The sequence below is a fragment of the Physeter macrocephalus genome, chromosome 6 (assembly GCF_002837175.3).
Source record: "Physeter macrocephalus isolate SW-GA chromosome 6, ASM283717v5, whole genome shotgun sequence".
In the NCBI taxonomy this organism is placed as follows: Eukaryota; Metazoa; Chordata; class Mammalia; order Artiodactyla; family Physeteridae; genus Physeter; species Physeter macrocephalus.
This window is the reverse complement of record NC_041219.1, coordinates 51,752,412-51,778,116: the sequence shown is the minus strand read 5'-3', so window position 1 is coordinate 51,778,116 and position 25,705 is coordinate 51,752,412. Positions and strand designations below refer to the sequence as shown.

At 62.4% G+C, this 25,705-nt stretch overlaps 2 protein-coding genes across 3 annotated transcripts in view; one reads left to right on the top strand and one right to left on the bottom strand.

Annotated features, from left to right (window-relative positions):
• LOC102975242 (zinc finger BED domain-containing protein 4) overlaps positions 1–25,705 on the bottom strand; it is a 475,711-nt gene that overhangs the window by 68,356 nt on the left and 381,650 nt on the right. The window lies entirely within an intron of this gene.
• BRD1 (bromodomain containing 1) overlaps positions 1–25,705 on the top strand; it is a 34,805-nt gene that overhangs the window by 5,924 nt on the left and 3,176 nt on the right. The window contains exons 2-8 of one of the 2 annotated variants that reach the window (XM_028490730.2): positions 5,467–5,623; positions 10,431–10,562; positions 10,924–11,052; positions 12,405–12,717; positions 14,193–14,453; positions 19,530–19,634; positions 25,358–25,493. In XM_028490730.2, coding sequence (XP_028346531.1) covers positions 5,467–5,623; positions 10,431–10,562; positions 10,924–11,052; positions 12,405–12,717; positions 14,193–14,453; positions 19,530–19,634; positions 25,358–25,493 — 1,233 coding nt within the window. Of the gene's footprint in view, positions 1–5,466; positions 5,624–10,430; positions 10,563–10,923; positions 11,053–12,404; positions 12,718–14,192; positions 14,454–19,139; positions 19,635–25,357; positions 25,494–25,705 lie in introns of both variants that reach the window. The other variant, XM_007126766.4, reaches the window with a different exon arrangement.

Sequence of the window (25,705 nt, the reverse complement as noted above, 5' to 3'; positions counted from 1 at the left end):
AGAAGAGTGAACAGGCGTGTTGGGGGGACATGAAAAGTCGGGGCCAAAGAAGGGCGAACAGCGGTGTGGGGACATGAAAAGTCGGGGCTAAAGAGCGAACAGGCATGTTGGGGGGATATGAAAAGTCGGGGCTAAAGAAGAGCGAACAGGCGTGTTGGGGGGACGTGAAAAGTCGGGGCTAAAGAAGAGCGAATAGGCTTATGTTCTCTGTTTTCTGGCCGTGCTGGTGCTGTTCTTTTCTGTTAAGCGTTGCCTGTTCCTGGAGTAGCCGCTCTTCTGATTGGATCCTCTCTGCTTCTTCGTCCCTTTCATCCGCTTCATGGGGGGAAGGGAGGGGCCAGTGGAGGTGGGCACCGGGGAGGGGCCAGGCCCCGTGAAGGGACTCGTGGAGTTGGAGGCCTGGGTCCCTTGGGGTGATTAACCTGGTCACTGCTCTCTCTGGTTGCGCTACGGGTGTCCCAATGTATCTGGGGAGGCTGGGCCTCGAGGGAGGAGCATCCGGCCTGGCCTGGCCTGTCCTCGTTGATGTGCGTGTTCCTGCGTAATGAGCTGTTACTGGAGTGCGTGATGAGGATGGAGGATCCAGGTCATGGCTCTGTCCCCTTGAGGGCGCCGCTGGGACACCAGGTGAGGACGGCTGGAGAGCGGGTGCTTGGGAGCTGTTGGGCAGACAAGTTTAATACCTGTTGAACAGAACAGCAAGAAATTTGGACGTGAGTTTTGTATGTCTTTTTTCATGTTTCTGGCAGTTAAGTTTATTATGTGTTATGGAAGTTCTCATGGGTCGTGGCCTGGGGAAATGGGAGAAGCCTGTCAGCCCCAGCAGGTGGGAGCCTGGCTCTGGGCGCCCCGTGCATGTGGGCGCCACCTCTGCTCCGTGGGCGCCGCCGGGCAGCCCTCCCGCCCACCTGTCCGGGTCCTTGGGGAAGGGCTGTTTAAGGAGCGACTCCTGGAGAGAAGCCCTACAAACCCAGCCAGAAGTCAGAAGTGCGGGTGGTGAAACGCACGCGGTGTGGAGAAGCTGGGCCGCATGTCCTGCTCCTCCAGGTGTCCCTCCAGGTGTCCCTCCCGGTCACGTCGGGCGAGCCCAGTGGAGGCGGCCTTGGCGTCTCTTGCCGCCTGCTGTGGGGCCGTGCAGCGTGTTTCCCCAGAGCTGCTCTGAGTGTTCTAGTTCTGACCCTCCTGTGGCTTCGTTGCTTTCCTTGGTTTTGAACCGGGGACTGGGGGACTGGCGTCTCCCCGGGCAGGTCCCGGGTCTGCACCTGCGAGGGCCTTCCTGGGGCGGGGCGGGGAGCGTGGGAGCGCAGGGATGGCGCGTCCCAGGGTGGATGTGTTTTGACCAAAAGGCTGACGTGAATAAAAGTAAAAAAGAGCGCAGGGGAGGAATCTGGATGCTTCACAGTGTGCCTCTGCTGCGTTGCAGGCTCTTGTGATGCGTTTCAGTCTCAGGGATTCTTGTGTGCGTAGGACTGAATTGAGTGCTGAGCGTGGTGCCGTGGGCCGCGCCCCGTGTCCCTCGGGCGTGTGGACCGCTGGCCCGTGTCCTGCTCGCTTTCCCCCCGCCCCCGGCTCCCTCCTCCTGGTGGGAGCCGCGCGGGCCCTGCCTGGTGGTCTCTGCTGGGACCGGCCCTGGCGTCACCCGGCTCAGCAGGCCTGCTGTGCTGACACCTCCCGCAGCCAGGCATTCCCGGGCCCCGGCCCACGGGCAGGGTCTGCTGAGGTCGTGGGATCTGGCAGTTTCTGGTCACGTTCACTGTATCTGCTACCGCAGAGATGGGGCGGACATTCATTGAAGTTTCCTTTCATCCTAGCTCTTGGAGTCACTGCCTGGAGTGGAAGGTGGGACAGCCCTCGGTGCTTTGGGCACCCTCTCCCTCCAAGGCACGGAGACCGGCATTGCGTCTCGTCTTGTCTTCATTTCAGTTTCAGTTTTTTGTTCAGAAATAACTTCAAATTTATAAAATGTTGCAAAAGTCGGAAAAAAACCCCACCCAAATGCTCTTTACCCAGAGTCCCCTCTTGCTAATAACCTGTTTACCCTCTTGGGGGTGGTTTCCACGCGCCCCTGCGTGTCTCCTGGGGTGGGGCCAGCCTCCCCTGGAGCCTTCCTGCCTCCAGTTGGGACCAGTCCCACTCACCTCCTTTGATTTGGGTATCCCCAGACCTCTGTGCCTCCTGCGACAGGCCTTCGTGGCTCACAGAGGTGTGCCTGGGACTGCGGGGCCCCTGCATCCCCACCTGAAGGCAGCGACGTCCCCTGCTTCTTGGTGACAGAGGTGTCACCAGTGCCTCTACCAGATGATTTCTGCTCTTGATTTTTCTGGCGTCGGATCCGGGATCTGGGGGCCCTTGGAGGCCATGGCTCCTCTCCACATGGCCTGTCCCTCTTTTCTTCCTGGCCTTCTTCCCCACGAGGGCTGGAAGGGAGCATCCACCTCAGTGGGGTCCTCTCCCTGCCGTCGTGGACCAGCAGGTGTGGTTGTCAGAGGGGTCTGCCCCCTGGGCCTGGGCACTGAGGTGGGCAGCTTGAGAGGGGTGTCTCAGGAAAGGAGGCTCTGCCCAGCTGGCTGTCACTGTCAGCCTGCTTAGTAGTCGAGGGGAGGCCCCTGGGCCCCCGGGCCAGTCGGCAGCCTGGCCTTGGCTGTGGCCGTGCCCACGGGTGCTGGTGAGGTCTGGCTGGGAGTTGTGGATGCGGTCCTGGGGCTCCTGCCCCAGGACCACAGTGTCCATGCGGTTGGGCAGGGGCACCCCCAGAGCCAGTGTGGCCCAGAGCCACTTCCCTCCAGAGGCCAACTCCGGGCTCTTTGGGTCTGGTGGGCGGACTTCACTCACGTGCCCTGACCTCCGTCCAAGCTGTTCTGGAAGTGTACGGTGCCCGTGGTGGAGACCCAGCTGGCTGAGAAGGTGCTGAGAAGGGGGGGTGGACCCCGCTCCCCACAGACAACGGCGGGGCGGCCCAGGTGCTCCTCCAGTGTCTGTGCATGTCAGGTGGGGATGGCTTTTAATGCCATTTTTGCCTGTTTTTCATGACTTTTATATAAAAACTTTGAAAACAAAAAACTAGATAGTAACATTGATTTATCAAGTGTAGCAAAAAAAACCCAAAACATTAAATGACCACTCGCTTTTGGGACCCCTCCTGTTCCATCAGCCCACCACTTGCCCGTCACAGCAACCACTCGTTGTAAATGGGGGTGGGTTCCTCTGAGGCCTGTTTTTCTGGTTTTCCTGCCCTAGGGGCCGCGCAGTCTGCTGTGGGCGTGGGCGATGCCCTTGGATGCAGGCCGGCACACCAGAGCCAGTCCCGGCGCTCCCGGTGGCGGGTCTCTCTCTTCCCGGCTCAGCTTGTGGGTGGCAGCTTGTTTGGTCGTGCTCATCACGTGTCTTTTCTCAGCTTATCTTCTCATTCTTTTTTTTTGTGGCTGCATTGGGTCTTCGTTGCTGCGTGCGGGCTTTCTCTAGTTGCGGCGAGCGGGGGCTACTCTTCGTTGCGGTGCGCCGGCTTCTCATTGTGGTGGCTTCTCTTGTTGCGGAGCATGGGCTCTAGGCGCGTGGGCTTCAGTAGTTGCGGCACGTGGGCTCAGTAGTTGTGGCTCAAGAACTCCAGAGCGCAGGCTCAGTAGTTGTGGCGCACGGGCCTAGTTGCTCCGCGGCATGTGGGATCTTCCCGGACCGGGGCTCGAACCCGTGTCCCCTGCATTGACAGGTGGATTCTTAACCACTGCACCACCAGGGAAGTCGCATTTGTTTCTTTACTAGTGTTTTCAGAGAGCACGGTTCTGGTCTTGTTGAGATTTTCTTGTGTGTTCTTGTTTCCTGTTTCATGATTTTTTGTTTTGTCTTTTTTCCCTCGCTTTATTGAGATTTAATTGACACATGACATTGTAAGTTTAAGGTGTACAGTGCGATGATTCGAATTACTTGTATGTTGTGAGTGTTTGCAGGATGAAGTCAGTTCGCTCGTCCTTCACCTGCCATAGTCACTGTTGCTATGGTGGAGAGAACATGAAAGCTCCCCTCAGCAGCTTTCCAGGGTGCTGCGCGGCCTTGGGGGCAGTTGCCGCCACCTGTGTGCGGTCCTGGGACCTTTCTCTCTTGTCTTTTCCTGACTTCTTCAGTTGGGTGCTCAGCACATTACGAGTCAGCCTTCTATCTATGCTGCCCCATTTGACTGTTGCAATAACTGAGCGCGTGTTAGAACACACGTCTGCGTGTGTAGAGACCCCCGAGCTCTGTGCATTAAGATGCATGCACTCTGCTGCCCCTCCGTCAAGCCACTGTCAAAAAGGTGAAAACAGCCCCCAACAGAAGGGCGCCTCCGAGGTGCCCAAGGTGAACACAGCCCCGTCCGCAGACGAGGAGCCCTGGGGTCCCCGGTGCCTTCTGCTGGAGCCGGCATGGGACAGCGGAGATGCTCTGGCCACCGCTGGCAGGCGTTCCAGCCTTGCCTCTGGTAGCACCGTGTGACCAGGTGTCCCGAGCGGGTGGTACTGTGGGCATGCTGGGGCTTGGGCTCTGCGTCTGCCCGGCTGCTCTCGCTGACCCCTGGCCTGTGCTTGGTGTGGAGCTGCCCCCTTGGTGGGTCTCCCCTGGGCACCCCGGGCAGGGCTGCCCCGTGTGGCGTGTGGCCTTCGGCACCGAGGCTCGAGCCGCAGCCGCTGCTCTAAAGAGAAGGACCGCCATGGGTCTGGACGCGGCAGAGCTGAGGGTGTTGGCACAGTTCTGTGCAACTCAGGATTGCGCTTTTCAAAAAATGTGCCCTTGAAATTCCTTAATTTCTGATCTGAAATGTTGACGTTTGGTGCACAGTGGGGAAGCCTCCTCGTCCCGTCGAGGTTTAGTGCTTGGCTGCCTCGGTCGTCTTCCCGAGGCACGTTTCAGCAGCAGGGGTGATGGCAGGGACCGGGAAGCTGTCCTGCCGGCCCCCAGGAGTTTGTCTTCGCGTCCCCTCGTGCAGGTGTTGTTACAAATCCTTCACGCTTTGCAGTCCTTGAAAGGGTGGAGTTTCGCAGGCGGCTTGGGGACGCTCACGGTCGTTTTGGTGAAGGGTAGCCGCCCCCCTCTGCCGCTTCTGCCTCCACTTATGCCATCGCTTTCCCTCTTGAGGGGACTGGGGCGCCACGGCCCCGAACCCCACGGGAGTGGGCGACTGCAGTGTCGGCCACACCTGGTGAAGGTCGGTGTGCGTGGATGCGCGACTCAGAGAAAGTGGAAACACCCAGGGCTCCACCCGTTTTTCTTCTTAGATGTGTGCCCCGAGGGCTGCTGGAGTGACCACGGGTGGACGCAGCCTGCGGGTAGGCAGAGACACAGGGAGGCAGCAGTGGCCGTGAGGGCGCCGCCGCTGAGAGGTGTGGTGGGGCGCAGGCGGAGTGTTAACAGTAACGCTGTGGTTTCTCGTTGCCATGATGAGAGCGCGCCCATGTCTTGCTTTACAGCTAAACTCTGAGTTTTTCCGTGTTCTAGATTAAATAGGATTGCGAATCAGGTGGCCATTCAGCGGAAGAAGCAGTTTGTTGAGCGCGCCCACAGCTACTGGCTCCTCAAAAGACTGTCGAGGAACGGAGCCCCCCTGCTGCGCAGACTCCAGTCCAGCCTGCAGTCCCACAGAAACACGCAGCAGGTACGTGCCCGCGCCCCCGGGGTCCCTCAGCCTCCGAGGAGCTCGGAGGACGCGGGCTCAGGTGCGCGGCCGGCCTCTCGGGCCAGGGGACCGCGTGCCGGCGTTAGCCCGGGGGGTGCAGGCAGTGCCTCCGTCCACCTCTTCCCGACCCTGCACGCGGGGATGCCTGCCGGGGGTGGAGCAGCAGGGGACGGGGGTGCCGTGCAGGAGCGATGTAACTCGGGGGCCATGCCGAGGGCGGCGAGGGCCAAGACAGGTGATGGGGGGAGCAAAGAACAAAACCAGACTAGTGCTTACGTCTTAGCGGTTGATCTGCGTTCCTAGACCCATCCGGTGTCGCGGAGCGTTTCTCTGAAAGGGTGGATTGAGGAGGGAAGGGGTCGAGTCTGAGATGCCGCAAAGCAAACAAGGGTCGTCCGCCCGTGTGTGCTGAGGGGCGCAGCCTTCTAGACCCGGCGCACAGCGGGGGCCCCTCCCGACCGGTTCCCGGTGGACCGCCGTGGCTCCCGCCGCGCCCTGAGGGCTCTGCCGTCTGTCCCTGGGCATCATCAGCCAGGGGGCCCGGGCGCTGCGTCCGGCGCCTGGGGAGCTCCCTCCGCTGAGTGCTGGTCGGGGCGGGGCTGCCTGGCGGCTGTGAGGGTCCCAGTCCCTGGGGTCCCCCCGTCGAGGGAGTCAGCCGCTGTTCTCATCCCGGTGTTTCGGGGGTTTGCTACTTCCCGACTCGCTGTCACTCCTCCTTGGTCGCGGCGCGAGGCCCGGGCTGAGCGCTGCTCTCTCCACCTCGCCACCCCGCGGTGTCCTTGCTAGGGAGCCCCTTCTCTTAATCTTCCCGGTCCTGTCGTGCTGACAGCGTAGGTCACTTAATGTTACTGACACACGCGGATGCTCGGTTTAACGTCTTAAGGCTTTTTGAAATCCAGAGGAACTGTTAAGATCCTGGGCCTCTGCGGGGTGGGCCGTGCCCCCGACCCTCCTCCCTCTCCGGGAAGGGAGGCACCGCAAGGCTGCAGGGTGTGCTTCTCAGACCCGCTGCCCCGAGGGTGTGCTGATGGGGCCGTCTCTCCCCTTGGGGTCCTGGTGCCTGCAGTGCCATCTGAGTCCCCTCCCCCGAGATGTGGCACAGGCCTCTGTGCAGACCCAGCACTGCCGCCCTTGTTTGCTGGGGCGGACCTTGCACACCGAGCGGCTCCCTTAACCCTGGCCTGCGGCTACGGTGGACGTGCGCATAGAGGGGCCGGGAGGTGCCGCGTCCTGAGCCCTGCTGGCCTGCCGAGCGCTCAGCTGTCCCGCGCCCGCCCGCCCGCTCCATCCAGCGTCGGGACCGCTGACCGCTTGTGTCAGGTCGTGCTGTCGACCCTGGGGGCCGGGGGCTCCCGTGCTTACCGGTGGGGGTCTGGCCCCGGGGCTCATCCTCAACCTTCCGTCAGACCTGGGCCTTCGTTAGTGACGCACCGCATGCTCCTCCCTCCTCCACACCGGGCCCGGAGTTCGGGTCTCGGTCAGGGCTGTGTCAGAACACGTGCCCGTGGGCTGGGAGGGCCAGTTGTGGGCTGGGGGACGTTCAGGAGGCCGCAGGGCTGGAACCACGGGGACTGAGGTTGGCTGGCTTGCTTGGGTGCTGTCTTGGGAGCTCCAGGAAAGGGGGGCAGGGGTGGGGGCCCAGAGCCTGCAGGCCTTGGGTGCCAGGAGAGGGTGCTGGGCCTCTGGGGTGGTGGGTAAGGCGGCAGGCATCGCAAGATCGGGGCAGCGAGGCAGGACGGAGGCTTTTGTCCTCACCCGGGTGATGGCAGTGAAATGGGAGATGTGGAGAATGCAGCCCCAGGAGTCTAGTCTCGGGGCCCGGGGGGGGGGCGCGGGGTGAACCGTGCTGGGAGTGGCGGCCGGGGGCCTGTGTGGTTGCCAGTGGGACCTGGGCTGGGTTTGGGGGCAGGAAGCTGGGGGGTTGTGCACGCGAGGGGCCTGCCTGCACCTCAGGGGAGCGGGAGGGGGCACTCCTGGGGGAGCACGTGCTCTCAGGAGGCCGGCACGAGGGTTTGAGACAAGTCGTGCTGTGTCCCCATCCTGCCCCACACGAGGTAAATTTGTAACGATGGGAGGATTCACCCACGGGAAGCGGGAAAGGGAAGCGTCAGGTCTCTTGGTGGAAGGAATTGGGAGGAGCCACAGAGATCTGGGTCCTTATGACTTACACGGAGCCCTGAGGTGTACCTTGGCTTGGCCAGGAGAGGGCTCTGACTGGGTCGTATAGAGCCCAGCTGTGTGGTCTGTGTGGGCAGGGACACGGACACGGGGCGGCCTGCCAGCCGCCACGCTGGGGGCGTGAGCTCCCCCTTCGCGGGAAGGACAGGAGGCGGACGGGTGGAAGGGCGGCACCCAGCTCCTCTTCCCATCGCGTTCTAGCGAAGGTTGACTTGTGGGGACGTCTGAGACATTAATGTTCCACATGGGACGTTTAAGGCTTGGTGTGATTTTTGATGTTCTTTGGAACCTTAAAATTACTTGGTATTAGAGTTTAAGCTGACTCATATAGCGCTGAGCCGGGCCCTGGAAGAGGGCAGGTGCAGCCCTTCCGTCCCGTGGCCGCCTTCTGGTTGGGGACAGACAGACAGAGGGAATGAGCTGGCCTGGGGCCGACGAGGTGCCTCGGGTTGTTGGGTGCTGCCTCCTCGGCCGTCTGTTCAGAGCGGGTCCCCATGGCGGTGACCCTCCCTGGAGCCTGTCCTCCGCCATCCTGCAGGGCCTGCTGGGGGTGAGGGCCTGCGGCGTGTGCTGGGGTGGGGTGCGGCTCCTGTCCCGCATGCCCGCCCGCTCACCCCGACGCGCCCTCTGGCGGGAGAGTGTCCCCTGTCCGCTTTCTGGTGGCTTTGGGGTAGCACGGTTGTCCTGCTCTGCTGGGGCGGGGCCTCTTGCTGTCCGCCTTGCTGCCGCTGACGTCAGCTTCAGGGGCCGGGGTGGCTGTCCCTCAGGGTCTTAGGCCCTTGGTGATGTCCGGGGAGTCGGGTGGGTGTGCCAGGGCTTCACCGCGCAGAGCTGGCCTGCCCTGTCCCTCCAGCACAGGGTTTTGATCTGACCTAGGCGGTGCTGACCCTGGGGGGGTCCTGGCCGTCTCCCTTCCAGGCAGTGGGTGTCCTCCCCTCCTTTGTTGGGTGGACCTCGTCCTCTAAGATCCTCTTTCCTGAGGGTTTTTTGGCACCAGAAATGGCTTCATTACCGCCCCAGTTTATGGAACTTCTCAGGGTTGGTTTTAGGTGAAGTAAGACCGCTTGAGCAGAGTCAGAAACTCAGGCCCTTTTGTGCAGAAGAGGCGTGGGCCTCAGTCAGGTCCTGCCAGCGGGTTCCTGCGTGGTGGGGCCGTTGTGTGCGGGGAGAGTGGCCCTTGGCGGCCCTTCAGTCCTGCAGCCGGGCGGTGAGCGGGCAGTGAGCACTGCAGATGGGCACCAGGGGCTTGTTGGGACTTACCTGCCTTCCTCTCCCTCATAGCAGCTAAACATCCTCTTAGCTGATATTTTCAGTGTCTATTTCAAACTAACGGACAAGATGATTTTCAGATGCTCTTGGGGAATTTGGTTTTCTAAACCCACTTTTCAGGGTATTTACTGGCTTTGTTTATACAGCTGATGTTACTGTTAACTCCTGGTTGATGCCTGAGAATTTCAGATAACGTAAAAACAAGCCCAGTGGTTGGAATGTGGTGGAGCCTGGCGGACGCCTGGCGGAAAGGAGGCTCGGGCCCGGCCCTCGTCCCCCACGCAGCCTCCTGGGCCTCTCGGTCTGCTGCATTTCCCCGTAGGCGAGAAGAGAGACGCCTTGCAGCTCGTCATGGGTTCTTTGCCTTCAGACCCCAGGGTCCTAGAGGGCCGTGCCAGCCCATGTGTGTGTGTGTGGCCTCGGGGCTGATCCTCACCGTTTCCGCCCTCAGGGCAGAGTGCTCCCTGCTGCCAGGTTCAGACTTCGGACTGGGATAAGCTTTGGGGGCCGGGACCCCGCCTGCTGGCTGGGCTGTTTCTGCTCTGTCTGGATGGGGGTGGAAACCCGAGGGGCAGAGAAGGGGCCCGGGAGAGAAGAGGGCCCGAGAGTCGTGCCGTGTGTTCCGGCAACAGTGCCGGCGCTGCTGCCTCAGCTGAGGCTGGAAGGGCGTGTGTCCCGGACGGCAGCAGGGAAGGGGAGCCCCGTGCATAGAGTTGGACTCGGCTTCGGGACTGCTGTAATCGGGAGGGCCCCAGACACCCGCTGGGAGCCTGAGCGGGGCTGGTGTGGGAAGCTGAGGAGCCCAACTGCCCCTTCCTCCCGGAGCTGTGGTCAGGCAAGCCTTCAGCTGAGATGCCGGCACAGGGTGGGCTGAGCCTGGGCACGTGGTCTTCCTGGTGGTGTCGGGCGCAGGCGGTAGAGGGTGGGCGCCTGGGGCTGGGGACGGGCAGCAGCCCTGACCCTCCGGGAGGAGCGTGCTGAGGGCCCCAGCGCCTGCGCAGAGCTGGGGCGGGAAGGAAGTGAGGACGTGCGCGTGGGGGGCGCTGGGCGGCCTGGCCGGGCGAGGGTCTTGGGAGCGCCCTAGCCGAGGCCGCCTGGAGGGCGTGCTGCCCGGGCGGCCAGGTCTCTCCACCGGCATGCCCTGGTCCCCAGCCCTCGCTGCTCAGCCGCATCCCTCCCCGCCAGCGCTGGCCTGGAGATGGGCTGGCAGGGTGCGCACGCGTGTCCCCAGGAAGGACGTGCGCGGGGCTGAGACGCTGGGGAGGTGGCGTCTGGGCCGTGGAGCCCTTCCTCGGCGGGTCTGTGCAGGGGACGAGGCCGACTCCATTCCTCTCCTCAGAGAGAAAACGACGAGGAGATTCAAGCTGCCAAAGAGAAGCTGAAGTACTGGCAGCGGCTGCGGCACGACCTGGAGCGCGCACGCCTGCTTATTGAGCTCCTGCGCAAGCGCGAGAAGCTCAAGCGGGAGCAGGTGAGGCCGCAGGGGCGGGGCGGGGCGTCCGGGGCGGGGCGGGGCGTGCAGCCGCTGGTCCCCTGGGCCCGCAGTCCTTGCCCCCTGCCTCCTCCAAGCCGTCCTCCCTGGTGAGGGGTGCAGGCCGGGCGACTCGCCCTGGGTGCGGGTGGCACTGACCTCTGTCTTGAAGGAGGCTGGCTGGCCTGGGGCGGTGTGGTGTCCAGTGCGGTCCCGGGAAGCACGGGCAGGAAGGGGCAGCGTGTGTGCCTGTAAAGTGGGCCCCGTCGGCCACGGGGCGGTGTTGAGCCCTTGAGGCAGGAAGTGGCTTCTCAGCGGGTGGGTCCCCTCGGTCCCTGAGGTTGCGTGCGCTGGCCCCCAGGTGAAGGTGGAGCAGATGGCCCTGGAGCTGCGGCTGACCCCGCTCACCGTGCTGCTGCGCTCCGTGCTGGACCAGCTGCAGGAGAAGGACCCGGCCCGGATATTTGCCCAGCCAGTGAGCCTGAAGGAGGTGGGTGTCCTCGCCCCCGTGTTCCCCGTCCTTCCTCCTGTCTGCGATGACCAGAGGGGCGAAGAAGGAGCCCTCCCCAGTGCACGTCTGCCCGGCCAGGGGGCGGGTTCCTGCGCTTGTACTTCAGGGACCTTGGCTGGGAGGGTCCTTGGAAGGACCCAGGCTTCAGTTTGGTGTGTCTCTCACTGCTGCCGCTCGGTACTGTGTGAGCAGTGTGCGTGCCCCGCCAGCGCTGGCCTGGAGATGGGCTGGCAGGGTGCGCACGCGTGTCCCCAGGAAGGACGTGCGCGGGGCTGAGACCCTGGGGAGGTGGCGTCTGGGCCGTGGAGCCCTTCCTCGGCGGGTCTGTGCAGGGGACGAGGCCGACTCCATTCCTCTCCTCAGAGAGAAAACGACGAGGAGATTCAAGCTGCCAAAGAGAAGCTGAAGTACTGGCAGCGGCTGCGGCACGACCTGGAGCGCGCACGCCTGCTTATTGAGCTCCTGCGCAAGCGCGAGAAGCTCAAGCGGGAGCAGGTGAGGCCGCAGGGGCGGGGCGGGGCGTCCGGGGCGGGGCGGGGCGTGCAGCCGCTGGTCCCCTGGGCCCGCAGTCCTTGCCCCCTGCCTCCTCCAAGCCGTCCTCCCTGGTGAGGGGTGCAGGCCGGGCGACTCGCCCTGGGTGCGGGTGGCACTGACCTCTGTCTTGAAGGAGGCTGGCTGGCCTGGGGCGGTGTGGTGTCCAGTGCGGTCCCGGGAAGCACGGGCAGGAAGGGGCAGCGTGTGTGCCTGTAAAGTGGGCCCCGTCGGCCACGGGGCGGTGTTGAGCCCTTGAGGCAGGAAGTGGCTTCTCAGCGGGTGGGTCCCCTCGGTCCCTGAGGTTGCGTGCGCTGGCCCCCAGGTGAAGGTGGAGCAGATGGCCCTGGAGCTGCGGCTGACCCCGCTCACCGTGCTGCTGCGCTCCGTGCTGGACCAGCTGCAGGAGAAGGACCCGGCCCGGATATTTGCCCAGCCAGTGAGCCTGAAGGAGGTGGGTGTCCTCGCCCCCGTGTTCCCCGTCCTTCCTCCTGTCTGCGATGACCAGAGGGGCGAAGAAGGAGCCCTCCCCAGTGCACGTCTGCCCGGCCAGGGGGCGGGTTCCTGCGCTTGTACTTCAGGGACCTTGGCTGGGAGGGTCCTTGGAAGGACCCAGGCTTCAGTTTGGTGTGTCTCTCACTGCTGCCGCTCGGTACTGTGTGAGCAGTGTGCGTGTGTGCGTGCGTGTGTTCACGTATGTATGTGCACGTGTGGCTGCCTTACCTGGCAGGTGTGCTGGTTATGTAGCGTGAATGAATCCTGTTTTGTCTGTAAACAGCTGTTTTCTGCCCTGGAATCAGGTTCCGGATTATCTGGATCACATTAAACACCCTATGGACTTTGCCACGATGCGGAAACGGTTAGAAGCGCAAGGGTACCGGACTCTCAGGGAGTTGGAGGAGGACTTTGACCTCATCGTGGACAACTGCATGAAGTACAACGCCAAGGACACGGTGTTCTACCGGGCCGCCGTGCGGCTGCGTGACCAGGGTGGCGTGGTGCTCAGGCAGGCCAGGCGCCAGGCAGACAGCGTCGGCTTTGAGGAGGCCTCAGGGATGCACCTGCCCGAGCGGCCCCCCGCGGCCCCCCGGCGGCCTTTCTCCTGGGACGACGGTAAGCGCGGCTGTGCGGGACCAGGCGCGAGGGTGCTCCCCCCGCAGACGCCGTGCGGGGAGGCCCAGGAGAAAGGGGATGGGAGCCACACACTGACTTGAGGTTTCTTAGTAGCCTCGTGAAAAAGCGGAAAACGGGAAACTTAGTTTAGTGACGTGTTTTTCACCCACTGTGTCTCAGTATGGTGATTTTAACGTGTAAGCGACAAAAATTTCGGAGGATTGCCTCCACTGGCTTCTCGTTTCCTCTTTGCCGTGTAGTATGTATTTTACACTCAGCGCATCTCTGTTCAGGGCAGCCACGTTTCAGGGTCCCACTTAGGAGAGACGCGTGGCCTGTGGCCCCGAGCAGGACGGCCTGGGTCGGCCTGATACGGACCAGGAAGCAGTGTAGCCGGGGCCTTGGGCCCACGTGGGTCCTTACGAACTTGCGAGGGCGTCTGTGGCCAGAGCAAGGTTGTCGCTGTGCTTGGAAGTGAGCGGGGCCCAGGCACGGAGCCCTCTCCCCGGCGGTGCACTCCTTGCGCCGTGGCCTTCGGGGGCCTGCCGTCCGCTGACTCGTCCGACCCTTGGAAGCTGCTGCTTTGCTGCACGGCTCTGCCCCCACAGGAGCCCCGGGCAGGCAGGGGCGTGGGGCCGCGGAGGTCGGGCCTTGCAGGAAACAGCCGGGCGAGCTGCCACGAGTGCTTGCGTGTGCCCCCACGCCCAGGTTTCACCGAGGATAGAATTAAGGATGCGAAGTCTAATCCGCTCGCTCCTCCCTCAGCATTGGGGTGGCACGAGGGCGGACCATACGCTGTGGTGAGGCTCCTCGAGCGACATGCCTTCCGTTTCCGTGAACCTTCTTATCTGCGGGGTTTTGTCGGGATGCTTTCTGCTTTGTTTCCCTATACCGTCGTCTCGTTCCCTTCGTGGACAAGGCGGTGCTTTAGTAAAAGGTTTCCCTGTGGAGGGAGGTGTGTTGCTTTGTCTGGACGGCCGTGCTGCCGTTTTTGTCCCAGTTTTATCTGCGGGGGCTTCTGTAGACTCGTTTTGTTTCTTAGCTGCTTCTCGCTGATTTAAGATAATGTGGGTCTTATGAATTTTGGTGTTTGGCTGAAATGGAAATTGCTAGCAATTTCTGTAGTAAATATGCCCCAAACTCCAAATTATCTTTGAATTTTGCAGCCCAGTTTTAAAAAAGCCACACAACAGCCTGGGCCCGAGACTTGCGCTCAGACACCGGTCGCGATGCGCAGACGCCCCACGCTGGCCCTCGGGGAGTCCACACCTCCCTCGGGCCCTTTCTTGGAGTCCTGGCTCGGCGTGGGCGGCTGGTCTCGGCAGGAGGGCTCGGTGTCCCTGGGAGCCGCCCCTGCTCTCGTGCGCGCCCCTGGCGGCGGCCCTCGTGGCGCCACGCGCGGGTGGGGCCTGGGGCTCCCCGGCGGGGCCGGCAGGGCGGTCCGGGGCTCCTGATGGCCGTGCCTCTGCTTCCAGTGGACAGGCTGCTGAACCCGGCCAGCAGGGCCCACATGGTCCTGGAGGAGCAGCTAAGGGAGCTGCTGGACGCGCTGGACCTCACGCGCTCCATGAAGTCCAGCGGGTCGCGGAGCAAGCGCGCCAAGTTGCTGAAGAAGGAGATCGCCGTCCTTCGGAGCAAGCTGAGCCAGCGGCACAGCCAGCCCCCGGCCGCCGAGTCAGGTACTGCAGGCTTCGACGAGGACGCTGCTCATCTGGGGCAGGAGACTGGGGAGGAAGGTAAGCACGCTCGGGGGCGCGGGCCAGGAGCGCTCGGAAACCTCCGGGCAAACGCCGGGCCGTCCGTGCCGTCCGCGCCGCATGTGGGCGCTAACGGGCGTCCAGGGCGTGGGATGAGATGTTTTTCTCAATTTGGTTCTGGAACGCTCTTTCAGGAGCACCGTTTAGGTCGTCCACGGCCTGGCCAGGGTGGTTGGGGAGTGACAGGAGGCACGACTGTGTGTCGGGTCAGGAAAGTGGAGCAGAGTCATTGCACCGGGTGCCTGGTGACCCGCGCGGCTGCACTCAGCCCTCACTGACACGCTCCTGGGAGGGCGGAGGGCCTGGGGGGTGCAAAGGTTCCTCCCGTGCTCTGTCGTGGGCCAGGCGTGTGGGGCACAGGGCTGGGCCGGACGCGCGCCCAGAGGAGCCCCTCCCCGGCAGGACGGGCCGTGGACGCCAGTTCAGCCTGGGCTCTGGGAGGTGCCCTCCAGGGGCTGGCGCTCTAGGGCGGGCCGGGGGCCCTCCCCTCGTGCTCTCCTTGCCTCACCTGAGGGTCAGCACGTTTCAGGCAGCGACATAGGCCGTGGAGTCAGACTCCCTGCCAACACAGCAGCTGGCAGCTGTTTTACGGTCTTTCTGATTTTTTTCCCCACCGCGTCCAGACAAGAATAACAAAAACATTAATCAAACCAGAGCCAAGTTGTTCTACAGCTTATCTTTTTAAAAGGACTGTGGCGTGCTGTGGACGGGTGCCAGCCTTGCGGACCTGCCACGTCCTGGCGGTGACCGCGTGTGCCTCTGCGTGGGCGCCCGTGAGTGGGCTGGCGCTAGGCATCCCTCTGGCCGAGCAGTGTCCTCCGTGTCCCCCTCCTTTTTTATTCAGTTGCCCGAGGCAGCAGTGGGGCAGGAAGGACCTGGAGCTCTGAGCTTTCTCTTCCCTTAGAGAGTGACCCTGAGTCGCTCCTGCAGCCTTTTCCTCTGGATGGCCTCTCTGTGTGCGTGGCTGCGCTGTCAGCTGCAGGCTCTGCAGCTTCTCCTGGGTGATGGGAGTTACGTTCGGTCCGTAGAGTCTGGGGGAGCCTCCCTGCCGCCACCTGCGCCGGCCCTGCCTGTTGGGGCTCTGGTTCTGAGGAGCTCTTGCTCAAGGGGACCTTCGACAGCCGGGCCCACCTGGGTTCCCGGGCTGTGCCCCCTTCTGTGCCTTCAGGGGTCCTCGGGGTGCAGGGTGGGCCTGGAGCGTGGGTTCCGGCGTGGGCGCCTGCTTGCCTCCCAGCCGGCCCCTTCCTGCTGTCCGAGCTGCCCCTCTGGCTGAGGGCGTGCGTTTCTCTTCTTGTGCAAAAGAGTGGGGTGGGGGGAGAATGTGTCGACAGGTTGGTCCGCCATCAGCTTCTGAGCTCTCCCACTGGGCGGGCGTCCCCGGCGGCCCCTCTCGCTGTTCCATGGGGCTCGCCCACATCGGGGGAAGCAGGTGGAGGCGCGGCAGACGTGAGCAGGGAGGCCTGGAGCCGTGCTGGTTAGGAGCGACACGTGGAAGGAGAGGTGTGGGTGGAGAGGAGTAACAGCCGGGCTCGTCAGGGAGGGTTGGGGGCGCCCCCCCGTGAAGCGGCCGTGTGGCCTCCAGACGGTGGGGCTTGGGTCGTGTGGATGACAGCAGAGGTCGGTGGAGGCGGCGGAAGCAGCCGTTTGTGAGCGAGTGTAGAAACGTGTACTTGGGATCTAGGTCCTGGGGCAGAACTCAGGAATCTTCTGAAAGACTCAAGACCACAATATCAATCCATCACGCTTGAAAGAGTAGTGATTTCTCAACATCAAACGCGGTCTTAGCTGTGGTTTGATGTTCACGGGTTTCCATTGGGAACTCGAGCAGGGAGGAGACGCCGGCGTCAAGTGCCAGGGGCGGCGGGTGTGGGGCTCCGCGCAGCTTGGGGCGGGCGCCCGCGGACTCTGCCCGCGGTCTGTGCGGTGCTGGTCTGGGGCCGTCAGCCGGGGAGCCTCGTGCCCGGGTCGTCAGTTTCACACACGGTGAGGTTTCCGTCGAGCAGCGGGGGGCAGGACAGTGAGGACGGCGTGGCCGAGGCTGTGGGCCTGCGTCGCTGAGGGGCCTCTGCCTCTAGCTGTCGGGGTTTTGGCCCAGTGTCGGGTTCGAGCCCTGTCTCTGCTGTTTCAAGACTGCGTCCGTCTCTTTCCCTGGAGGCTCCAGAGGGGCTGCCAGGGTCCGCGCAGCTGAGGCTGGACGGCGCAGTCACGCTCGAGTGAGGACAGGGGCCCCGGACTCGGGAGGGTGGGTGGCACGGCGTCCAGACAGGTGCCTCGCTGGGTCCCCAGGCCGTTTGTGGCTTTGGTTTGGAAGCGTCTCTTGGGCGGGTTGGTGCCACGGGTGTGGACGGTGGAGAAGCTGCCCTGCAGACTCCCCGGAGCAGTGGGGCAGGTGGGGTGCCCCGAGTGGAGCCGCCGGGCTGTTCTGTGTGTGATGAGCTCCTGTGAACAGGATTTCAGGTGCTCTGCATTCTTTTATGCCATGAACGAAGAGCGTTTGTTCTAGAAGTTAATCGAGCGTTTTTCGTGAGCATTTAAGTGGCGTGTGATTGTTTGCAGCCAGTGACTGTACAGGGACTTGCGGTCTCGTGGTGGCTCCGTGTGTGGCGAGCGCGGCGGGGTCAGTGGTCGTCGTGCTGTCTGTTCTCGTCTGACGGACGAGGACACGGAGGCTTGGGGCCGGTGGCCTGCGAGGGGCCCACAGCTGGTGATGGGGGTGGTTTGCACCGGGTCACCTGAGCAGCTTCTTTCCTGACGCCCACTCTGCATCCGCGTGGCCCCCAGAGGCTTGGGACACACGCGGCAGGTCCCTGTGCCACAGCGTAGCCTTTGGGGAGGGCGAGGGTAGGGTGGCCCCTCTGATGAGCCCCCCCTCCCCTGCGGCTGGCACGGGCTGGTCGTGGGCACGGTCCGCTGTGGACGTGGACCACGTGGTCCGGGGCCTTGTGTGTGCGGCCAGGGCCGTGGGCGCCTGGTGGGGTGGCGGCGGCTGCCCCAGCGGGAGCGGCCAAGCCTGGGGGTGGGGCCTGAGGTCGCCTAGCCCGCGTGCTGAGTGTGGGGGCCTGGCAGGGGGAAGCGCTGACATCCTCACGTCTCCCTGCCCGCCGAGGCTGCGGCGAATGCTGACACCTTGGTGTCAGGTCAGCACGAGAGCCCCTGTGGGTCTGGGGGCGGGTGGGGGGAAGAGGAGACCCCTGCCGGAATGGGAGGGAGGAGGGCCCCACCCCTGGGAAGATGCCCTTGGCGTTCCTAGTGAGTGACAGGAAGCCACCGAGCCATCACTCTGCACGTCCTAGTTTCCACCTGGTCAGTGTTCCCCACGTGCTCACGAACAGCAGGCGGGGGAGCTTCCTCACCAGCCGTGCGCCGTCAGTGGGACTCACGCCCTAGTGTTTGCACACATGCGCGAGATGAATCAGTGTCTCCTCCTGAAACTGACGTTTCTAACAGCTTTTGGTCCAGGAGAGGCTCTCCGCTCATTTTATGAGTCGCTGTCACGTGCCTTAACAGGCTTTGAGTGGCATTTGAAAGCGAAGGCCCCTCTGGGGCAGAGCCTGACCACAGCTGCCGGGCAGAGCGTTCCCGCAGTTCAGTGCCACCCTCCCGGGCTCCGAGCCTGGCTGGCTCTCCTCACCATAAGTTGGGAGAATTCTCGAAACATTTGCTCGGAGACATAAACGAACCTTAGAAGTTGTGTAGCTTTTCGTTTGCAAAATGAGTTTGGATTTAAAATATTAACCTTATGTGTTCTAGACGGTTTTGGGGAGATTTGCAGGTTTCATAAACTAGAAACTGTACTTTGTGATGATATGTACTACTTAGTGTCTTTCTTGTTTTATGTCATACATCCTGAAGCCAGTATCAGCCTTGCCTGGAGAGAAACCTCGGTGGCTTTTATCGCAGAGGGTGTGCCCGCTCCAGCCAGCCCCTGCCAGTCCCGTCCTCCCTGGAGAGGCTTCTCCAGCCTCCCGGGGCCCGGGGCTAACACACCGGCTCTCAGGCGTCTTGTTTCTACGTTAGTGATTTTTAAAAGCCTTTTTCAAGAGGTTAAAATAGTCTTTGTCCAAAGATTGTGTGTTTATATTTATAGTCAGACTTAGAAGAAAGAACTTAGGTTGTAATGTTTGTGGAGGTGGCACAGAAGTTAGTGTATCTGAGAACAGAGTGGGACGTTTTCCTGCTCTCCTGGATCGTTCTCAGCCACTCACCACTCCCTGGTTTTGACATTGACTTAGAATGCCCTGGTCAGAAATCAGATTTACGTGCTGTTTCCTTCTGTCTGCTAACCTTGTGGACCAGGTCAGGACTGTGGGAATGCCCGCTTAGAACCCCTTAGTTACGTGAAATATTTTTCTTCCTCAAGGTAAGTGAATGTTGATTGCAGAAACTGTCATGAACTCGAATGATGTCTTGATGCTGGCGCATGTGCGGTGATCTTCACGCTTGTCTTCAGAGGGTAACTCTGGACACCTGGGCGCCAGGCGCCGCGGCCTCGGTGTTAGGGAAGTGCACACAGGGTAACCCGCGGCTGCTTGCAGACAGTTATGTGTGATGCTGTGTTTCCTTAATTGAATTAGTATTTTGGTGGACTTCACATTTATAGTAAGTTTTATAATAGATTTTATAATTATCAGTTTTCAAAAATCACTTTATTTATAATTTTTTCAGGAGATAAATCTCCCCCTAAACTTGAACCATCAGATGCATTACCTCTTCCTTCAAACTCGGAGACTAATTCAGAACCACCAACCCTCAAACCAGTAGAACTCAACCCAGAGCAGAGTAAACTATTCAAAAGAGTCACATTTGGTAATGAATCACATAGCACTTGCACTCAGAGCGCACTGGTAATCGGACACCCTCCAGAGCCCACCCTCGCCAGTAGTGGCGATGCGCCGGCGGCGGCCTCCGCGGTGGCGGAGCCATCAAGCGATGTAAACAGACGCACTTCTGTTCTCTTCTGCAAATCGAAAAGTGTAAGCCCCCCAAAGTCTGCCAAGAACACTGAAACCCAGCCAACTTCTCCTCAGCTAGGGACCAAAACCTTTTTGTCTGTAGTCCTTCCGAGGTTGGAGACTCTTCTGCAGCCAAGAAAAAGGTCGCGAAGCACCTGCGGCGACTCCGAGGTGGAGGAGGGGTCCCCGGGAAAGCGCCTGGACACAGGTAAATGCCGCGCCGGCCGCGTTCTGTCTCGGGGCAGGGCCGGGGGGGGCGGGGGGCGGGGGGGTGGGGTGTGCCAGCAGCTTCGGTGGTTTGCACTTTGTTGTCCACGTAAGAAGACAGATGGTGTTTTTCTTTGAGAAGCCCTGAATCATAGGTCTGAGGTGGCGCCACCTTGGGGGGCCCGGGGGCTGGGGGCCCTGCTCGTCCCTCCCCTCGGAGAGTCTGGACCCAGGCCGGCTTCCGGAGCGTGGCTGGTGCTTGGCTGTGCTGTGCGTGTGGGCGGGTCCAGGTGCAGTGGGTGACGGCGGGTGTCCCGCAGGCCTCCCTTCTGAGGCCCACAGGGTCTGGGCTAAACGCGGCGCGTCACCCACTTGCTTAAAGCGGACTTTGACATTTTCTCGCCGTCCGGTGTGGCTTGGTTGGTACACGCACGACTGCTGAGATAACACTTGAAACTGTTTCTCATTTACTACTAAGCTTTTATGGCTTAAGCTCGTCTAATTAACTCACCCAGACATCCGCGTGCTGGCGCTGCCTCAGGAATCTCCCTCCAGCTGTGTTTGCAGGAGGCGCCGTCCTGCTCTTTCAAAGCCTGTTTCCAGCCTTCCCGCCGCCGGGAGGCAAGGGGTTTCTGTGCTGGTAACCTAGCCGTTTGCCACGGGCGCCCCTGCACGGCGGGCCCGCGGGCCGTCTCCTGGGGGCGGGCGGTCTGCGCTGCCCCTGGTCCTGGACGTGGACCAGAGCCGGCTGGTGTCTCTGCTGCTGCTCCGTCTGCCACCCCCGGACAGAGCAGTGCGTCTCCTCCTCGGCGCTGGGCTGAGTTGAGCCGCGGGTTCGTGGGGCCGGCGTGCAGGGCGGCGCGTCGCCTGGCTGGCTGTTGTTCTACAGAAAACTTCTGCGCGTGGTTAGGGTTATTGAAACGTTACATTTTGAGCGTCTAGTTCGATGGGTCAGTATCCAACTGGTGTTTTTTGATAGTTAGTTAAAACTTTATTTCTGAGTGCTGTCAGCTGCTTGGGTGTGTCCAGGATACAGATACAGATGGAGCCTGTGTCAGTGCTCGTCCTTAACTACCCTGCGGCCCTTCTCGGCCGAATTTAGCGAAAGAGCCTCGGCTTGGTTTTCAAGCGCACTGGAGGGTCCCGGCATCTGCACCGGGAGGCGAGTCAGGGCGTCGTGTTCTGGTTCAGTGCGCGCAGGGCACTGCGGTCAAGGGCCCCCGGTGAAGCTGGTGTCGGGGGGGCGGTGGGCTGCCTGGCCCCGACGTGGACCTCGCCGCCCGGCTGTTCTTCTGGAAACGTCGCCCGCCGTGGGCCTTCAGCTGTCGGGCTTTCGGGGGCCTCTTGGACTCCCTCACCAAAGGTCCCTTGTAGAAAATCACGTCCCCTCCTTCCGGTTTCCGCGTCTGAGCCGAGGATTTGCAGGTGTTCAGTGGTTATGGTTGAGGCCGGGAGGAGTTTCCTGCAGGCCTTGCGTGAGGGCCGGGGCGCGTCCCAGGTGTCGGCCCCCGTGGCCTGGCTCCGGCGGGGCCCTTTGCTTCCCGTTCCAGAATGGCGGTGCCTTCAGTGGTGTGCGGTGAGTCCTCAGGGTCTGCTCGGCCCTCGACTGGCCCGTCGCCCGGGCGTCTCGTGGGCTCCGCGGCCGGGTCTCTTCCCCCGAGCGGCCGTCTTCGCCGTCTCGGGACTTGGGGTATTCTGAACCTTCTGTTTTCCAAGGGTCCGTCTGCGTGCTCTGCCTCGTAGGGAGCCCGCGGGTGTCCACAGTGTGCTGCAAGGCCCCCAGGTTAGGGTGAACCCCACCTTGTTCCTTCCGGGCACTCAGGCCTCTCCTCGGAAGCACCCGCGGGCAGCGTTGGCACACTGGCTGCACCTCCTGGAGCCGTGCTGCCAGGGCCTGCGTGGTCTCCCGGCTTCCTTCTGTGACCGCTGGCTCGTGAGCCTCAGGCCAGGACACCGTGCTGCCCGTCTCCTCGCTTGAGATGCCTGCGCGTGGCTCCCGTCGTGCGCGTGGCGGGCCGTGTGCGCTTGCGTCTGTCGCCGTGTCTGCAGGCTGCTCAGGCAGGAGGCTGCTCTGCGGGGCCTGCAGTCCGACTAAATGGCTTTTTCGCTGTTTTCCAGGTTCTCATTTTAACTACTAACGTGCTGGGTAGTTCACTCTTTGGATCCTAATTATTTTCTCTTACTCACCTTGGACTGGGGTTCTGCTACGCGGTCATTTTGGAACACAGAAGGATCCCTGCACCCTTGCGTTTCACCCAGTTCTTGTGGATGACGTTGGAAGCATCCGTTCAGCCGCCCTCCAAACAAAAACACAAACACCAGCCCTCGGAGGAGCCGTGCCCCACCCCCCCCGCCCCTCTGTAAGTCAGCCAGACGCCCGCAGGTGCCGGGGCCGGCACCCGTCCTCGAGCTGGCTGGGACCTGGCTGGGACATCGCTCGGCCTCCCCGTGGATAGGGTGACGATGCAGAAGGAAGCCTTGGGCCGAGGTGCCTGGAGAGCCTGCTGCGTCCACAGATGACTCGCGTGGACAGAGCTTCTGACCCGCCCTCGGCCGGCACAGGACCGGTCTGAGATGACCAGGGGCTCTGGGTTGGGCGCTGGGCTCGGGAAGGACTGTGCAGGCTGCACACGGTGCCGGACCACGTAGCGTCAGCCCCGTCTCCCGTCGCTGTCTGCTGTTAGCGCCTGCCCCCCCTTCGCTTGTCTCTCCTCTGGCTCCTCCTCTCGCTCGTCCCCGGGGCTCTCGGGGAGGCACAGTTCTGTCTCTGGTTGCCACGAGCGGACGTCGTGGCTGCGGGCCTGGGGGCGCAGGCCTGCTGGGCATCCTGGCGAGCCTTCCATGATGCTGCGTCTTCTTGGAGCCGGTCTGGGCAAAAGCAGGGTGTTGGGATCTTACTTGATGTGCTTCTGTGTTTTTATCGAAAGGTGGAAAAACACATAAAAAATGCAATTCCGTTGCCAACAGTAAAAATAAAAACCTGGAACCAAAATGCCAGGCATGCCCCCTGCTCCGAGAGGCCGGCTGCAGTCCCTGTGCCCGCTGGCCCTGACACTGCGTTGTGTGAGGGGAGCCCTTGCGTCCACACTGTGTGGCTGGCAGGGAGCACAACTGCTCCTGTCGCTGTGCCTCTTGCTGGGCTGCCGTCCAGGAGGTCTTCATGGCCCGGCGAGGGCGTGGCGGGGTGGACCTCGGGTGCCCGGCACCCCTGTGGGAGCACCTGGAGGCTTCTTGCCACCCGGCAGGTGCGAGGCGTTCAGGATGGAGGTTGCTGCAGCCACTGCCGACCCGCGTTTCAGGAGGACCCGGGGGCGCCTGGACGGCCTTGAGCTGCGGCTGGGCCGGGGCTCCCTGCTCGGCCTGTCCTCCTTTGGGGCAGAGAAGGGAGTTTAGACTCCGGGGTGCCTCCTCTATCACCTGAGGCGTCAGCCCTGATTCCCAGGGGCTCTGGGGGTGCAGCTCACGTCTGGGGGGCGTTGGCCTGTCCCTGAAGGCCCTTTTCACTGGGCACTGACCTGGCTCTCGGAGGCACTGTGGGGGCACCTGTGTCTGCCTGTGGCTCTGGGCCCACCTCTGTGCAGACCTGTGACCCTGCCCTACTGAGTGTCATTTCAGGTCCCTGCAGGTCTCTGGGTGGTGTGGGGTGGCTTGCGGAGGCTGCCCTGCTCTGGCCACGCGGCCTCGTGCCCTTGGGCTTGTCTGCTGCTCAGTGGGTGACACGGGGAAAACCATATGTGACTCGCTGGTCACCCTGGGGGCGTGTGTGCTCTGAGTCCTTATGGAGACGTGCATGTCCTCTTGTTTCCCAGTTGAGGACTCCCCACTTCTGGATCTTCTCCCCTTGGTGTCACTTGTCACCATGCGTGCCATGTGGGTGATGTGCGTGCCGTCTCCCTGGGGACGACATGAGTGCAGCCTTGCTCGGTGCCCTGGAGCCGGGGCCGGTCTCCCCTCCTTTCTCCGCAGTCAGGAGGCCCGTCCTTTGTCTGACCTTCACCACGCGCATCCTGTGACGGGCGCCCTACCCTTCCTCTTGCCCTTCCTGGCTGCCGCCTCCTGCCTTGGGATGGGGGGGGTTGCGGATGGCGGGCCCCATGCACCGCTCGCCCCAGCTCTTCCCAGGCGCCGGGTACCTGTCACAGGCCGTGAGACTCCCTGTCACCTTCTAGGGCCCCTCTTCCTGCTCTGCCAGGAGAGGCGGACGGGCAGCCCGCTTTGCCGGCGGGAGGTTGGGCGCAGGGGAAGGCCGTCCCCGCTGGCTGCGCTTGGAGCAGCTTGGCGCCTGCGTGTTCTCGACCCCTGGGCTGTCGCCACACGGTGCGTCTGGACCCGGCCTAGTGTCGGGTGCTGTCCTGGGGCCTCCCCGGGGGGTACAGGTGGGGTCTTGCAGCGCTGGTGCTGGGCGTGCGCCTGTGTGAGCGCAGCCCCTCCCGGCGGACCTGGGCCCCACGGGCTGGGACCACGAGAAGCGGCCGTGGTTCAGCCCCGCAGCCTTGGCCCAGCCGCTCCGTTTCACGGGCCTGCCTTCCTGAGGTGGTTTGGTCCAAGTTCCGAAAATGAGTGCAGCACCCGCCACTGCCTGCAGGTACTACCTATAAATACGAATTAGGTTTAAAACGGAAAACGCTAAGCTGTTCCTGTAGCCAGTGGTGTCAGGTCTGATGGAGATGGAGCAGGACGTCTGACGGTTCACTTAAGGGGAGGCGGGGGCTTCGTTCTCTTCAGCAGCGGCAGAGCGCGCTCTGTTCCTGCGTTTGTACTTGCCAGCGGCCGGCTGTCTAGGTTTACCACCTCCCTTTGTTTACAGGAAAGTAACGTGAAGCAGGTGAGAAAACCCTGTAATCTAACTACAAAAAATTTTTTGAAGAAATGGATTTTAAAAATTTTGAAGCACGAGGAGTGGGATTCTTTTCTGGGGAAAAAACGCCTCCCCCTGCAGCCGTCGCACCCAGAGGGGCTGGGCTGGGCCTGGCGGCGCTGGACACAGGCCGGCAGCTCGCGGCACCTTCTGACCTGGGGTGTCCTTCCTGCCTCCTGCTGGCGTCAGACTTTCCAGGGGCAGGATGTGTGGTTTGGCTTTGAGATTTGCCTCTATTAAAACACTTCTCAGGTGCTGAGGTGAAGCTGTTGGTTTGTTGGGCTGCTTGGGTGTTCGGACCCCCGTGAGTTCTGGCCCCCTGGTGGCGCGTCCTCACCCGTGTGCCTTGGTGCTGATGGTCTCAGTGGCGTCTGGACACGGGGCGCCCGTGTGAATGAGACGCTCGTCTTGGGTTTCAGGAGGTCGCGAGCGTTTTTGGGGTTCCTGCTAGTGCTTTGTTTTGAAAGAAGGTTTTCCTTAGATATGGACGTGCTGGTCCCGCAGAAGCCGGGGACTCCCTCCCTCACTCCCCCCCCGCCCCCCCCCGGGGCCCCCGCCCAGACTTGGGGCCTCTGTTGGCGGGCGTGGGCCGTCCAGGGAGGAGTCGCGGGAGGCCCTCCTTGCCTTTGTGGGGCCTGTTTTTTAAGAGCACCTTCTGGAGACCAGTGTGTCCTGACCTCGCCGTGGCTCGTCATCTCCGTTCGGTGCCCCCTGTGCCCCTGTCCCCGTGTTCTGAGCGTGCTGGGTGCCGGGGTGGGCAGGGCGCGTTGGTCTGGCGTTGTCCCCGGTTTAGTGAGGGCGGTGGCGTGGCGCGGGCACCTGCCCCGGGAGCTGAGCTCAGGGCCGCCTGCGCGCCTGTGTTGCAGGTCTCACCAATGGCTTTGGGGCCGCGAGGGGCGAGCAGGAGCTGGGCGGCGCCCCGGGGAGAACGGCCGCGCCCCGCCGCCGCTGCGCCTCCGAGTCCAGCGTCGCCTCCAGCAGCAGCCCGCTCTGCGACTCCAGGTGGGCCCCGCCCCGAGCCGCCCGCCCTCGGGGGCAGTGTCTCTGTTCCACAGTGATCTGCTTTGTAGAATTTCACCAGAAGTGGGAAGGCAAACCCCATAGAAGTCTAACTTGAGTTGCGAATGCACGAGTTACATCTACACTTGGTTTCTTCCCGCTGAGTTCTTGCCTTTACCAAGATGGTGGCTGGGAATTCCCCGGTGGTCCAGTGG